The sequence below is a fragment of the Saccopteryx bilineata genome, chromosome 6 (assembly GCF_036850765.1).
Source record: "Saccopteryx bilineata isolate mSacBil1 chromosome 6, mSacBil1_pri_phased_curated, whole genome shotgun sequence".
Taxonomy (NCBI): domain Eukaryota; kingdom Metazoa; phylum Chordata; class Mammalia; order Chiroptera; family Emballonuridae; genus Saccopteryx; species Saccopteryx bilineata.
In genome coordinates, this window is record NC_089495.1 from 167,890,358 (window position 1) to 167,907,095 (window position 16,738).

At 45.6% G+C, this 16,738-nt stretch overlaps 1 protein-coding gene across 2 annotated transcripts in view; it reads left to right on the top strand.

Moving 5' to 3' along the window:
* RALGAPA2 (Ral GTPase activating protein catalytic subunit alpha 2) overlaps positions 1 to 16,738 on the top strand; it is a 386,122-nt gene that overhangs the window by 21,789 nt on the left and 347,595 nt on the right. For both annotated transcript variants that reach the window (XM_066237690.1, XM_066237692.1), the window contains exon 2: positions 15,721 to 15,831. In XM_066237690.1, coding sequence (XP_066093787.1) covers positions 15,721 to 15,831 — 111 coding nt within the window. The remainder of the gene's footprint in view (positions 1 to 15,720; positions 15,832 to 16,738) is intronic.

Here is a 16,738-nt window from a genome sequence, read left to right on the forward strand (position 1 = left end):
TTATTGAACTTAAGTTTTATCATAAAATTCATACAATTTCTCATCACTGTCAGAACTCCCATCCATTAGCTTGTCCTCATCTGTATGTGATGACGAATCACTGTCAACAAAAATGAGCGAAAAAGCAGGAAATGCAAGTAAAAAAATCTACAACTGTATAAGACGCACCCAGTTTCAAAAAATGTTGCGTCTTCTACATGGGGTAATATGGTAGATTAAAATGTATTTACCTGTTAGCAAAGTTGCTGTGTGTTTTTTTTTCCTAATCAATGCACTGTTGAAGATCTCCAGCACACCTTTGACTGGACTATAATTTGTTATGAACTTTTTGGAAAGTAATTTGTTGATATGTATCAATGCTCTTAAAAATGTATATATCATTTTAGCCAATTTCCTCTTCTAGGAAATTATGATAGATATACTTAAAGACTCTGGTATTAAGAAATGCATTGCAGCATTATTTAATTTTTTTTTTATTGAAGTCAGTTTTTCATAATGTAAAATTAAAAACAAACAAGTCTGTGGAATTTAGTATATTTACAATGTCATGTGGTTCCAGCACCTCTACTCAGTTCCAAAACATTTTCATTACCCAATAGAAAACTCACCGTGGGCTGTAAGTCCTTTTCCGCTCCTCCTTTCAGCCCCGGGCAGCCACCTGTGTGTGCCTGTGTTTAACCAGTCTGCTCTTTTATATTGCTCCAGCAGAATGGTAGGATATGTTGAGCATATTTGTACTAGTCAGGACTCCTGGTTGCAAGTGGCAGGAGTCTAGCTCAAACTAACTTAAAAAGAAGGGATTTAATGATACGAGTAACTGGTCTAGGGGAACATTTGGCTTTAGGTTTGGCTGTTGAAGGGGATGTAAATGGTGTTTAGGACATGCACCCAATCTTTCTTTTTCCACCTCCCCCCTTGGTTTGTAAATACTCCTCTCTACTCTTGGTTCTCTGTTTGTCTGTTGCTTTTACTTGATTCTCAGGCTGATTCTGCCAAGTGCAGGTGAGGCGGTCCCTGAACTCTTGAGATGAGAATGTCTCTTCCCTGAGCTCTCACTCCAGTTCCTGAGACTATGCTCATTGTCTCCACGTGGGTCATGTGTCTCTTCCTTTGCCAATCACTGAGTGAGGGAGATGGGGTTCCCTGGCCAGTCTGGATCACTTGTCCTGTACCTACTGAAACTCCCTCTGGCTCATATATTTCTGAGACAGTCATTCTGGAAAGGCATCTGGCACGTTCCCACACGGAGCAGCATTGCTTATAGTCCACCTGTGCCCGTGTATACTACAATGTAGACTTTGCTTACTTTTGTATTAATCCTAAATCATTGAGAAAACCTTAAGTGACAATCTTGAAGTTTTGCTTAAGACTATGGGAGTTATATTTGAGAATTTATGTAATTTGAGGGAAGTAAATGTTACCCTTTTAATAAATGGATTGACAACACTTTGAATTTGTTTAGGTTAGACCATATACATTGTTTTTAAGTCATTGCACAGATAGTTACTGAGTACTTCTTATGTACCCAGTGAAGCCTAGCTTTATGAGATTTTTATTAGGGAAATGGACAATAAACAAAAAATATATAATTTCATTCAGGTAATGTTTATAGAAAAAAGCTTCATAAGAGTGTGAGTGTGCTAATATAGATTAGCAGGCTCAGGGAGAGCCTCTCTGGAGCGGGTTTACAGCCAGCATCTGGGCCAAGCAGGAGCAGTTTGTGGTTATATAGTGTTCCAGACAGCGAGGACAATAGGTACAAAGGTTCTGAGTCAGTAGGCTCCGAAACCTCACGGAAGTCATTAGAGTGGAAGGAGTGGGGCTAGGGAGAGGAGCAGGGCTGAGAAAGGGGAGGTGAGGGTAGTGCCAGGTGAGGTTGTAGATCTCAGTGAGATGGGGAGCCTCGGGGGGCTAAGCAGCGGAGCGACTGATTGACCTTTAAGTCTGATCTTTGTAAAGAAAGCTTTTTGGCTTACTTTATAAAAAGTCAGATCCTTCGCCCAAAAACTGTACAATGACTGGAGACAGAAAAGAGAAGAGGAGAGAGAAAGCAGGGGTGCTGGGAGGGGGGCGGGGTGAGGGCGTGGCAGCTGTGGTAGGCCCAGGATTGGAGGGACATGTTGAGTGTGTACTGGAGGAGAGTCTGTATTTGCAGCTGACGGTGCGAGTTTAAGCAGACAGGAAAGTGGACTTAATGTGTGCTAAGGTCTTCTTGTACAGGAATGTTACCGTGATTAGAAATTTCATTGCATTTTTTTCAGAGGTGTCACATCTTGCTTGTTCCTACTCAGTACAGGCTGTTGAATGGCTGGACAGAGACAGTTTCCTCCTGCCTGGCTCTATGGTTTTACTGCACTTTCCAGTAAATGATGGTTAGAAGCACATAGCTTTCCCTAAAGACAGCAGAAGTCCTGAATAGCTAGATCATTAGCAGGCATTATGTACAATGTAGATGTTATTAAAGAGGAACTTCAGTTACAATGTTTGACAGATGAAATTTAGATTATTTGCTGTTTTTTTAATGTTTATTTTATTGATTTTAGAGAGAGGAAGGGGGAGAGGGGAAGAGAGAGGGAGAGAGAATGAGGAACATCAATCTGTCACTGTATGTGTCCTGACCAAGAATTGAACCTGCAACCTATGTGCTTTGGGATGATGCTCAAACCAACTGAGCTCTCCGGCCAGAGTTTATTTGCTCTTTTGAGTGCATTTTAGTTTTGGTAAAGATGCTATTTTATATATTGTTTAGATCTTGGGTATTCTTCAAAGCTGAAAAGAGAAGTTTGGAAAAAGTTATGGCCTGGTGTCATGTCTAATGAGTTGTTTTCTTTTTTGTGATAAATAGGCTTCGAAAAATAACACTTTCTATAATACTCTGGAAGCATTTTTTTACAAACAACAACAACAACAAAAAAAAAAACCACAATGAAAAGTAGCTTTTTTTCATTTTTTGTGGTCACAGAATTTTACTTTTAGAGACATTGGACTAATACAAATAAGCAAAAAATAATTGAAGTATGAAAAAGCTCTTCAACTTCTGCAATTTCCAGGACTCACTGTTAGGCTTTTGGTGAACGAGCTTTCTGTGCCTGCTCGCGTCTGCTCACACAGCCTTCTCGTTCTTGCGTTGCGCTCTCTCTCTCTGTTGGGTGTGCACACGTAAACATAGCTTCATATGAATAGTCATTACACATGGTCTAACACTACGTTATTGACTTAACATGCCTTGGACATTTTCCATGTCAGTAATTGAAGACTAACATAATACTCAAATGGGTGTATCATATTTCATTGGACTCATATAACAAATTATTCACCACCATTCTTCATGCGTCTCAGACCTTCCCAAGCCTGTGCAGACTGGGGCCTGGGAGTGAGGAGAGGGGCTGCCCAGCAACTGGAGGAGCCTTTGGTTTCCTGTGTAAGGGATACAGCAGATGTGATAGTGTTTGTGGCTGCGGGCAGGGCAGGGGACAGTGTGATGATTTTATGAAGGTGAAGAGAGACCTTTGGAGGAGGCCATTTTAGTGTTTTCTGAGTTAATTTTACAGAAAGGCCACCCTTTTAACCTGTTCAGGAGGAAGGTCATTTTATTTGCAAGCTGGCTCTGGTGTCCTAAATAAACCAATGTTGGGTTCTGTTTTGGATTTTGTAACTATTTAGGTCTGTGACTTCTACCAGATCTCTCTTATGTACTTAAAAATATTATATTTCCAAGTATGCATCCCTGAACCTCCTTGGTCACTTGCTTTTTGTTTTGTTTTTTTATTCAGTGAGAGGAGGGGAGGCAGACACAGACTTCTGCATGTGCCCCAACTGGGATCCACCGGGCAAGCTTAATAGGGGGCAGTGCTCTGCACACCTGGGGTGTTGCTGTGTTGCTCGATTGCTCAGCAACCAAGCTCTTCTTAGTGTCTTAGGCAGAGGCCATGGAGCCATCCTCAGTGCCTGGAGCCAACTCACTCCAATCAAGCCTTGGCTCTTGAAGGGGAGGGAAAGGGAGGGGAGGGGAAGGGAGAGAGAAAGAGAGAAAGAGAAGTGAGAGGAGAAGGGGTAGAGAACCAGATGGAGAAGCTTCTCCTTTGTGCTCTGACTGGGCATTGAACCTGGCACTTCCACATGCCGGGCTGATGCTCTACCACTGAGCCAACCGGCCAGGGCCTCCTTGATCACTTCCTGTTGGTGTTAGGCTTTCTTAGGTGGGCAGTGTGGGAGCCTGACCACCTAGATTGGAGTCCCGGCAATGGCCGGACATCTCTGACCCTCCACTGGCGATAAGGAGTGTGTCTGCTTGCTAGGGCTCGGGAGTTTACTTAAGTTAATGTATACAAAGCTCTTTTTGTAAGCTGTTACTATAATAATTAAAAGTAATTATTTGACATAAATAAGATGGCTCTACTGTCAGCACCACTCTTCTTCCTTAGTTCTTGGAAATGGAGGTTTAGAAGTTACTGTTTAGCTCCTGCTTTATTTGTCTCTGACTCTTCTCTACTGAGAGGTTTTGACTGTAATATGGGTTAGCCCTAATTTAGATCAAGAAAAGTAGAAGGCTCGCCTGGTGGTGGTGGCGCAGTGGCTAGAGCGTTGACCAGGGATGCTGAGGTCCCAGGTTCGAAACCCCGAGGTCGCCAGCTTGAGTACAGGCTCATCTGGCTTGAGTGCAGGGTCATGGGCTTGAGCGTGGGATCATCCAGATCAGGGTCCTCCAGAGCAGGGGTATCCTTCGGTTTTTAAGTGAAGAAGGAATATTAGAGGGAGAGCAAGAATCACAGAAAGTGGGTTGTGACTTGAGTGCAAAAAAGGCCTGGACATAGGGGATCTTGGACCACTTTGAGGAGCCACTGAGCCATTTCACCCGTAGGTGTTGTAAAGTACCAAAGGCTACAGAATTAATATTAATATTTTAGGAGGCTTGGAGAACATTTTATTAATTTGGGTTAAGGTGTGCAGAGTAATGTGAGAAATAGTCTCTGTACTGTGTGATTGACATAACCAGGATGGCCCTTGGCATTGTATTGTAAATGCAAGGGGAGGAAAACATGGATTCCCAGACATTCCACCACACCTGTGGGGAAAGGGGTGAATGGCTAGCCAGGTGCAGGAAGAGAAAAGCCAAAATAAACCTTTTCTTATAACAATGAGCCATTTGTGGGCATTTGTCCCCACCGAAACTACCTCTCCTATGTAAATGCGTGTGTGACTCTGGACAGAGAGATAGCAGATAAACACTAGATAATATAGGAAAGCCTTTAATATGTAAAGAGACATCTTTCTACCATTGTGTTGGCTTGTAAATTTTGTTTTCTCCAAAATGATGTATGGTTTGCAAATTGAACTTGGTCCTATCATGTTAAAGGACATATGACTATAACCAATAGCGGTAAGGGGCTTCTAATTGCAATTTTTGCTTCTGTACTTCCCACTTACAAAACTATAAAAACTAAGTAGAACAAAGGGCCGGCGCGCTCTCCATCAGATTTCTGTCGGAGTTCCCGCCGCTTGGCCAAGCTAGACAATAAAGCTTTAATGTGTAAACGATGGACCTTGTTCCTGTCTTCCATATTTCGGGTCCCTCCGAATTTGGATTAACAACTTTTTGTTTCACTAACAGGAATTATTAAGGTCAGTCAGGATGTTAACATCAAAAGTGCTGTTTTCAGGCCACTTGGATAAATTGTCCAGTTCACACTGAGGCCAAGTGGTGTTGCAGTAAAAATAAGGCGCTTTGGCCTGAGATCCTGGCCTAAACGCAGGTTCCGGAGGTTTTTAAGATACAGCCTAGAGGCGTTGTCTTCTTGGTGATGGCTGACTGAGAGTTTCTCCTGTGTGGTGGTTGAACACCTAGCTGTCCACAAGGAAGGAACAGACCGTTCTGGACGGTGGAATGAGCGTTCTGACAAGGCAGGTGTCCCTGCTGTCTAGGCCCAATGCCAATGGGAGCTGGCTGCTTTCCAGGCATCCCTGTACGGCAGTGCAGCCGAGGCAGATGCTTGGAAGCCCTCCTGACCAACGCTGGATTTTCGGAACCATCGTGGACAGTGGAATGAGAGATGCAGGAGAGGTTGGAAGTTCTCCCATAGAGACGCTAGATTCACTCACCCGAATGTGATTGTTGTCCGATGGGGATGGGGCGAGGCAAAACGAGAGTATGGTATTTGGTCCCAGTGTCCGGTTTTTTGTTCGTCCCCATGAGTTTCCCTTTGTGGCTGGTTCAGGAGGTGCTGCCAAAGGGTGTGTGTGGGGGCACTAGTCCCGCAACTCCACAGGCAAGGGAGGCAGGATCGGGGTAAACCTGGGACGGGGGTTCCTTAAGCATGGGATGGGGGTAGGCCTGGTTGCAAACCTCACCCTTCCTGGGGTCAGGGTTAGATCCCCAACTAGTCTCTGGCATACACATCTTCTGAGTTTTGGCGCCAGAATGAAAGGCAGAAACCGCACACTGAACCAAAAACACGAGGCTAGTGTGTTCCAAAAGGAAAATTTATTTTAAAAACGCCTGGGTGCAGGCGGGCTGAGACCAGCAAAGGGTGTCAGTCCTGAGGGAGGGATGGCGCAGGGGTTATATGGATCTGTCAAAGAGCCACGGGCAAAGGCGGCTGCAAGATCACTTCTTCTGTTTGTGGTAGGAGTGGCGCCAGAGTTCCTCTTAATTGTCTGCACCCCAATCCAGTTGTGCCTTGTCAGCACCCAGCTGCAGTGGAGGTCTGCGCCGGGTTACTGACTAAGCAAGTCCTCTTCCTCCTTCAGGCCTGCATTGTTCTTAAGAAAGATAGTGGCTGAGTAGCCATTTTACCTATTACAGACTCCCAATCTCTTTTCCTTCTGTAGGGCCAGGCTAGTGGCTTGGGCCAGAGGTGCACTTGTCAGCTGTTGGCTCTGAAGAGGACTGAAAATTGGGTTAACAGTGTGGAGCTCCTTCAAGTGTAGGTGGGGTAAACCGATTGGCCTGGATGCTTAGGTGGGTGTGTGGGCTGTCCTTTCACATCTATTTAATATTTAAAACAACAGTTTAAAGCTAGCACATAGTCTGTGCTCATAAATACTTTAAATGGAATCAAGGTTAAAACTGAGACTGGGGTTTTGAGTAAATATGGTGGAAAGGGAAGGGAGAGGCTTGAGGGACAATGAAAGAGCAGATTAAAAAATGGACGGTGGAAACCAGATTAGGGAAAACAAAGTGAAGACTTGAAGGGGATAATAAATAGTGACGAGATGGTGGGATCATTGGGTTCATGGACCCAGTAGGGTTGAAGAGTTGTTGGAATTAGGTTCCCAGAAGGAGTGAGCAGGAAAGATAAGAAATGGCAGGTGGCAGTGTTGCAGGAAGTGACCCCATGGAGGATAGACACTCAGATAACTCAATTAATAAAGGAAGGAGAATTTACTAAAGCCGGCGGAGCGCTTGGGGTTTGTAGCTCCGAAACACGGTCTCCTTGAAGTTGACTTTCTTACAGGTTCTATACCTTTACAGTATCTGAGCAATGGGCATGTGATCTCTTTGTTTAAGGTTTCCCAGGACTCAAGGAGAGGGGAGGGAAAGCTTCGGTGGGGTCAGCAAGGGGGAAGGGGTTTCCAGATCACTGGCCATAGTTACATACAGATCCTGCTGTTCTTGTTTTGTATTGTAACTATGAGATATAGATAATTTATCACTGGCTGACCCAGTTACCCCAGCTGGCTCCTTTCCCTTGTATTTTTGTTTCTTCTTTCTCAGGGAAGAGGGGGCCTGCCCCTCCTTCCTCAGCAGGAGAGTGGATTGAAACAGATGTTGGAGGTAGGGAGGTTGTAAGTAATGACTGGGTCTAGTATATATATGACTGTGGGGACGAGAGATATAGCTGGGATGGAGGACAGCCTCATTAGAGATAAGGAGGTCAGACAGCATCTGTTGAAATCAGTGCTAGTTATGGAGAATAAGACAGTGAGCCAGGCACTGACATTTTCAGGAGAGTATGCTGGTGTGAGTGACAGACTGTGTGCTGCTTGGGTTGGCGGGGCTAGTTGGTAGACTGATAATGTAAGCAGCACAGAAATATTTTGTATGTTTAAAGGGAGGCTCCAAAACAGTCTGGATGTTGCAGTGTGTGGGCAGGGAGCACACGGACCTCATCTTAGGCATGCAGTATGCGGTGTAGGAAGAAATGAAAGACTTATCAGACAGTCTGCAAGAAACAGTGTCTCCTCAGAGGACTACCAGGTTTCAGGTAGAGCCAGAAGGGAGAAGGGAACCTTTGGAGATATGATGGCAGAGAGGGGATATGGTGAGCTTAAATTTATAGAGAGGGGAGGGTTGTGGTTAGGAAACTGGGGTGAGATTAGGTGACACAGAGCTGCATGGAGTGACAGGTGAGGGTCACATGGAAAGCTTGGATTCCAAGGAGATGAATGGACACCAGAGTTCATGGCCTGAGAGGACTTTGCTGCCCAGAAAGTGGCCCATGATCACTTCTAATTGTCGTTTCCTTACTGAGTCTGATCTCTTAGGCAGCTTGTGGTGGGGAGGAAAAAAGGAGGGACTGGTGACTTGCAAGGAGCAAGGAGAGGACCTCGTATCACTTGCATGGGTGGGATGGGGTGGAGTGTTATCTTCAGTATATTACTACTGAACTTCGGGATGACTCTAGGAGTAACTCCTTGTCAGATATGTCCACACCTATGAGTGGATATGGATTGAAAACATCTCACCTGAGTTTTTCTGAAATTTAATTCTCTGTGGCATTAGAAATTTTGTGACAGAGACAGAGAGAGGGACAGATAGGGACAGACAGACAGAAAGGATGAGAAGCATCAATTCTTTGTTGTGGCACCTTAGTTGTTCATTGATTGCTTTCTTATATGTGCCTTGACCCAGGGGCTACAGCAGAGCGAGTGACCCCTTGCTCAAGCCAGTAACCTCGGGCTCAAGCTGGTGAGCCTTGCTCAAACCAGATGAGCCGACGCTCAAGCTAGTGAGCTCAGGGTTTCGAACCTGGGTCCTCCATGTCCTGTCTGACACTATCTACTGTGCCACCGCCTGGTCAGGCAGAAAAAGTGATCTTATAGAATGAACTTTGATCTTTTAGTTCTTAAAGCTTTGCAGATATTCTATGAACGTTGCCTGGTGGGGGATGTCAGGCAGTTTTCTTACCTGCTAGCTGACTTCGGAGTGTGAGCCCACCTCCCGATTCTCCCTTTTCCCGAGTCTTCCCCCAGCCCCCCACAGCGCCACATTGTTGCTCAGATGTCTTTCAGAGCCCTGATACTCCAGGGCTGGAGCCTGTCAGCTGCTGCGGGAGTTTGTATTTCCATCCACAGGAAGATTTAGTATTTGCATATAATTAGTACTGGAAACATTTTTAGGTCTGTAGATAGGTGCATTTTTCAGAAGTGAATTTCTCTTTAATAATAATGATGATAAAAGTGGTGTTTTATCTTTGAAGCACAGTCAGCATACCTGCTTTCTTATGACCTTATTACTTGCTGAGTCTTGAAAGGGCTTCATTGTGTTGACTTGACCTCTTCACCAGGTAAGCTGCAGGTCCTGTATCTGCCCTTGGCACAATTCTGCATACACAGGAGGTTCTGGAACCTGCTGGCTGATATCGGGAGGAGTCCCTGCCTGTACTCTGCTTAGTACGCATCGCTGTTGACAGAAGGTTGACATCAACGGTCAGCCTCTGCTATTCGGAGCCCTTTTTGCCCACTTTTCCTTCTTTAAGGGCGGTGACTGTGTGTTATACTTGGGGTTACCTCATCCGGGCTTGCTGGCCCTCATGGCCAGTGAAGCTGCTTGGTGATAAATTTCTTCTTCCCACCAACATTTCCACAATAATATTGTATAATCATCTCTCCCAAACCTCACAATTTACATAATCCTATGGCAATGAGCATCCATCTGTTTTCCTCCCTTGCAGGTCTGCATTGGCTGGGGTGATTCTGCCCCTGGCTGCGGGTTGCCTGGGATTGGCTTCATTGTGGGTTGGGCACTGATGTGCTCCATGAGTTTCCTCAGTTCCTTTGGGCCAGAGACTGACTACCTGAGGCCCTCCAGCCACTTCTGGGTCCTATTTCTGATGACCAGTGGCCATAGCAAGTCAGGATATTCAGCCCCAGATCAGTGTGGGTGGATGGAAGGGGCAAAAGGTGATGTTCTGAGGAACTACTGCAACAGGGAAAGAGGGCGGTATCTAGGTCATTGTTAAAAGGTGAGATCACCAGAAGCATATTAGCCTTTAAGTAACCGTACATTACTAATAACACTCATGCTTGGCAGTGTTTCTGTCTTGTGTCTGATTAGTTGACTTCCTTTGTTCTCACTGTTTCTAAATGATGTTTTATTAAGTTCACAAGTTCACCTTGATTTCTTCACTTGTCCCTTTTCCCTGTCACCAGCCTGTGATCTTGAGCATCACCTCGGTGCTCTTATCTAGAGAATTTGAGTAAAATAGTAAATAATATTGTCTTCATCTACACATAGACGGTTAGGCAGGGCTGGGTTGACTCTCACTCGGGTAGGGTGAGGAATAGGGGGATGAGAGGGTGGGGGGGTCATTCTGTACTAGGGAGGGTCTGACATGAGCTGCTTCTTCTCGACAGAGTCCACTGGGGCTCTCGAGTGGGATAAGGAAATTTTCTCCATCATTTGGTGCTTCTCGGGTCTGCTGAAGCAGGTTTTGTGAGACTGTTATGATTCTCCCAATTAAAAAGTAGCAGAATAGTTACTGAAAAGGGTTATATATGGAAGGAAATGGAGGGATAATCCCACTGGTTTCATAGGTGTGTTTATTGGTAGTGCTTTATACTCTGTTGGGATTAAGGGCCATTTAATAAGGGATGGTCTCATTAAGTATATGAGTTTCATGAATCATTGAGTTTTATGGCTTTATAGGTGGGTTATTTCTACCTAGTGAGATGGCCTTGGCCAGGAGCCAGGTAACTGTAAAAGAACAAGCATTTATATACTGCTGACTGATACTCCTACAGCACTTTGCATATGCTTATTTTATCATCACCACAGTCTTGTGAGGTATAAACAACTGTTAGCCCATTTTTCAAATGAGGAAATTGAGGGTGTTTAATACAGGGTGTTTAAGTAACTTGCCCAAGGTCCTGTGGCTTCTGAGCTTGAACATAGGGAGTCTTGCTATTGCCTTTCAGCTATATGTGTAGAACTAATTGTCAACAAGAGGTTTTGCTGGACAAAGGTGTGGGACAGGGTAGATTTTGGTGTAGAATAGAGATTATTTTTGAGATATAATGGGAAAATAATAGAAGTAGTTTATTGATTGTTGTTTAGTGTTGAAGAAGAATGAGAAACTAAAGGAAATTTCTTTAAAAATTCAGGAACGACCTCTAGCTCTATAAAGTTATCTGCTGGTTACTTCTCTGGTTAGTATGAATTTACGTCTCTGAGTTTTATGATTAAGCAGTTCTCATTATGTAAATAAACTGAGTACATTACAGATGTTGTGCTCTTTCGCTGGGCGTTGAATTACTTTAGAGGATCTACCGTATCTTTGCTCCATAAGACACCCCCCAAAAGACACACTCCCCCCCCCCCAAATAGTGGAGAGGAAAATGCCCGTGCGTCTTATGGAGTGAAAAATATGGTATTTTATTAATTTTTTTTTTTTTTTGTATTTTTCTGAAGCTGGAAACGGGGAGGGACAGTCAGACAGACTCCCGCATGTGCCCACTGGGATCCACCCGGCACGCCCACCAGGGGGCGATGCTCTGCCCACCAGGGGGCGATGCTCTGCCCCTCCGGGGCGTCGCTCTGACCAGAGCCACTCTAGCACCTGAGAAGAGGCCAAGGAGCCATCCCCATAGCCCGGGCCATCTTTGCTCCAATGGAGCCTTGGCTGCGGGAGGGGAAGAAAGAGACAGAGAGGAAGGAGGGGGGGTGGAGAAGCAAATGGGCGCTTCTCCTATGTGCCCTGGCCGGGAATTGAGCCCGGGTCCCCTACACGCCAGGCTCTACCGCTGAGCCAACCGGCCAGGGCCTTATTAAATATTTTAACACACCATTTGGTTCAGAATATTTTTTTCCTTTTTTCCACCTTAAAACCCTGGGTTTGTCTTATGGTCAGGTATGTCTTATGGAGTGAAAAATATGGTAATTGTTTTGTTAGGTGAGCATTGTAAGCCCACCCATCCATACATCATTTGCAAGAAAGATAGAGACTGACTGAGGAAGGAAGTGGCTGTTGTAAGGTATTTTCTGCTGAGGAAGAAAGAAGGGCGTAGCCACCAAGTGTGGACAAGCAAAAGCTTTATTTAGAGCGCATCCCTGGCGAGGTTCACTGGTCCACAAGACAGGAGCAGGGAAGTCACACAGATTCCCTTGCCTGGGGGTAATTTATAGCTTAGGCAGGGTGGTGGTGGGTTGATATGTTGTGGCGAAATGTCATTGGCTGACAGATTTTTTCAAAATGCTCCTGGGCTGTTTCTTTTGGCGGTCATGGGTGTGGGTGGTTTCGGCCAGAGTCTTCGGACCTGGTTCTCCATGTGACCTTCCCCCATTGCCAACCGACCGCACAGCTATTACCTGGACTTCTGGCTTCATGAGAGCATCTCAGTCTATATGAGGGTTCTTCAACCTTAATGAGGCTCTTCTTTGTTCAGGTTGCTGATATTTGATTGTCTCTGAGGGACCAAGGGAGGCCAGGGAAGGTAGGGGAGCTGTTGATTGTCTAGCAATCGTTCTGTGCCATCTTGTTGCGCCAGCGCACCCACACCTTCAGAAGCAGCCTGTGCCGTACAGTGATAGGAGAGTGACCGCAGCTTGTACACCAGTGTCCTCAGCCAGGGAAATGGCTTGCATTCTGTGTCTGAGGCCCTGTGACGGTGAGCAGTCAGACATCCGGCCACTGCAGAGCCTATGAAGGAGAAGGCAGGTGATAGGAAAAATATGAGGAGGGACACATGGGGACACCGTTAGTTTGTGTGATCCCAGTTTTGAAGGATGCAAAGGAGTGAGTGTATGAAGGTCTAGGGATTGGGGCAATACATGCTAAATGTTCCTCAAGTGTGGAACACATTTGCGAAGTTTGGGGAATGGAAAAACGTCCCAGTGGCTAGCCGTGAAGGAGAGGGGTGGGAAAGGAAGTTAATGTTGAGTGGAGGAAATCATGCAGGACCTTACAGGCCACGGTAAAGAATTGGGATTTTATTTTATACTGCTGGAGGCCATTGAATTTTTTTTGAGTAAAAGAATTGTTTGATTCATTTTCGTTATGAAATTTCCCTGTTGACTGCAGTGCAGAGATGGCAGCGGGCGTGGTTACAGCCTGGGAGAGGATCCATGGTGATGGTTGCCAGGCAGGGCTGTGGAGGGTGAGAAGAGGTCCCGGGCTGGCACGTGTTTGAGGTGGAGTGAACACACTGGACAGGATGCTGTGAGGGGCTGGGGAGAACCCAGGACGATGCTTAAATTCTGGCTCGGGCAGCGGCTGGGTGGTGGTGCCTGAGGGGAAATCAGGACTTCCCTGTAGACTTAATCTGTTGAGATGCCTTGTCAGCCTCATCTGGGGACAGGCTGTGGGGTGGAGCTAGAGAGTTAAGGAGGTGTGGTGGGTAGGGGTCAGGGCTGCAGGTAGAAGTCAGGAGTCCTCAGCAGGGGGATAAATTTCTTTCTTGATAGACCCAAGGATGTGAAGGAAGGCTAGGCCATTTTTTTTTCTCTGTAAGCATATAATTCAATTGATGTACAAACTGTGATTGTTAGCCCATCATTGTGTGTTATAGGCTGTTTCTGTTATTCAGTTGATTCAAGAAATACTGAACTAAATATTGTGCTGGCCACAGGGGATAGATAGAATGGTACATGAGGTAGGCTGAGAGTTCTGTGTGGGTAGGGAGTACTTCTAACAGAGAACACAGATCATTCTATTAGAAAGTAAGTATGACATGTTCATGATAGGGGAAAGAAGTGAGTGATGGGGCACTTAGCAGAGACATTGAGTGCTTTAAGAGGGAGCAGATAGTGGTGGATGGGATAGCAGCTAGTATTGGAGTGAAAATGAACTAAACCTTTATTGGAACGGACACATGCTGTGGAAGAATACTCAAGGATTCCTTGGCAAGCTTGTATAGCTCGTAAGAATGATAATATTCATGCCCTGGCCGGTTGGCTTAGTGGTAGAGCATCGCCCCAGTGTGTGGATGTCCTGGGTTCAATTCTCGGCCAGAGCACACAGGAGAAGCACCCACCTGCTTCTCCACCCCTCCCCCTCTCCTTCCTCTCTATCCCTCTCTTCCCCTCCCACAGCCAAGGCTCCATTGGAGCAAAGTCGGCCCAGATGCTGAGGATGGCTCCATGGCCTCTGCCTTAGCGCTAGAATGGCTCCAATTGCAACAGAGCAATGCCCCAGATGGGCGGAGCATCGCCCCTTTTTGGGCATGCCAGGTGGATCCTGGTCAGGTGCATGTAGGAGTCTGTCTCTCTGCCTTCCCACTTCTCACTTCAGAAAAATACAAAAAAAAAAAAAAAGATTGATAATATTCATGTGATTTCTGACACTAGTGTCATTGTTACCTGCTTCCAAATAGATTAATCTGTTAGTTATTAGGAACTTTCATTGCTCTGTGTACAGTTTTATTTGGGGACAGGAAATAGAATGTGAAGTTGGCAGCTCATAAGAATTTAAAAACACCTTATGTGCATTATTTCAAAGAACCTTTATTGCATGAAAGGCTCTATATAGTAATGAAAGGAAAACAATTCTTTTAGATTTATTAGATTCAAGTTAGCACTAGTTTTACCTTTATAGAATTTAAACATAGTAATGGTGTGTTCACAAATATTCAATTTTAGGACCCAAGAACAATTGGTGCTATTCTGTTATAGATTGAATAGCAAGACGTTTCTCTTCCCTTTGAGTAATTCTTGTGTAATTTTTATGGAAGTTGTTTTTCATTTTTCTAAGGTTACTAGTGTATTCTTCCAGAGAGCTAACACCTTGTTCAGGACCCTGTTGTAAATGGCACAAATGTACAAAGGCATGTTGACAGTGGATAACTTCTCTTGTGAGGGATGATTGGGCCTCTGTTAGAAGTGGCTGTGTTGCTGGTCTGGCCCCAGCTAGGGGCTAAGTTCCCAGTCAGCTGGTGCAATAGGGAGAATCCACTATTCAAGGAAACTCTAGGAACACATGGAGGGTGTCAGCACACCCAAACAGGAATGGGACAGGTCCCAGAACTGGAGGGATGGTGTCGACCAGTGGCCCAGATGGAAGTGTGGGAGTGTGGTGATTAGCTCACCTGCTAGTTCTCTCTGGCTGGTGTTAGGTCAGCAGACGAGGGTGGTGGGTGGTAGTGGTGGACAGAGCTTGGGCCATGCCTCCACCAGTGGACTTGTTTTTCAGATGTGTAAACCCGTCCCTCTTGTGGCCTATGCTGAAAGCTACCCTCTCCATGAATTTCTACGCCTCTCTCCCTGACAGGAAGTCATATTTCCCCTCCCCAGACCCTCACTCGGTGCCAGCCCTCTAGCTGGTCCGTCAGTGCTGTTGGCGTGGCTTGCTCTCCCTGAGCCCAGTCTCTGCAGGGTCGCCCCGAGGGTTGGTGCCCGTGGCCACTCAGAGCTCTCTTTGTGGAGAAGAAATACAATTTTTGTTTCGTTTTGTCTTATAAGGGAGGGGATAAAGATAGTTTGTACTTTCTTTCATTTCTGAAAAGGTGGTTTGTCTATTCTGATAATTGTATAAGGTTATGGTCATAAATGGAACTTTTTCTTTTCAGATAATGTGGATGCAAGTGAACTTAAGCAGTTTTTCGAGACCAACTATTCTCAGATATATTTCATCTTCTATGAGAATTTTATAACACTGGAAAATAGTTTGAAATTAAAAGGTAAGCATTTCTACAAATTTTTTTTCGATATACAAGTATTTTTTTAAACATTCAGGTTTTCCTGCATCTCAACCTCAGACTGCTGTACTCATCCTGTTACCAAACCTGGCTCCCCTTACCCTCACTTTACTCTTCACCCTAACCCTAGCCCTCACCCTACCTCTCACCCTCACCCTAACCCTAACCTTCACCCTTACTTACCCTAACCCCTAACCCTCACCCTACCCCTCACCCTAACCCTCACCCTTACCCTAACCCCTAACCCTCACCCTATCTCTCACCCTAACCCTCACCCTTACCCTAACCCCTAACCCTAACTATAACCCTTCAGGGTCCCCAGTGCTGTGATGGCAGCTTATGAACTAGATTTGGCATCCTGAGTGCATCTTTGACTTCCCCTCTGGTGTCCCTTCTCCTGACCCATAGAGTGCCCGTGGCACACCCACATGTAGCTTCCGGCTGGGCAGTGAAAACACGGGGCCTGAGCCTGGGGAAGAGAGGTGTAGTCATACTGTTGCCAAGGAAGACATGTATGCAGGAAAGAGTGTAGTCAAGCATTTGGAGCAGTTCTCTTATTGGGCAGATGAAGAGGAAGGATAAAGGAATACTGGGTGAGGGCTGGGTGCCAGGAAAGCGCTTTGGCACAGATGCCCAGAGAAGAGAGAAATTCAAAGAATGAAAGGTTGGCAGTGCCTGCTGATGCAGAAAGATGAGCAGCAGCAGGACCAGGTGACAGTGTGTTGAGGAGGCTGTCACTGGCTCGTGCAAGGAAAGCTCGCGCGGTAGTGGGGCCAGAATCCAGATCCAGGGAAATGGAGATGCTGGGTGGTGAGGCCCCGAAGGCTGCATGTGGGAATACCGCTTTGAAAGCGTGATTATGAAGACACAGGACTGTATCTCGAGGGGT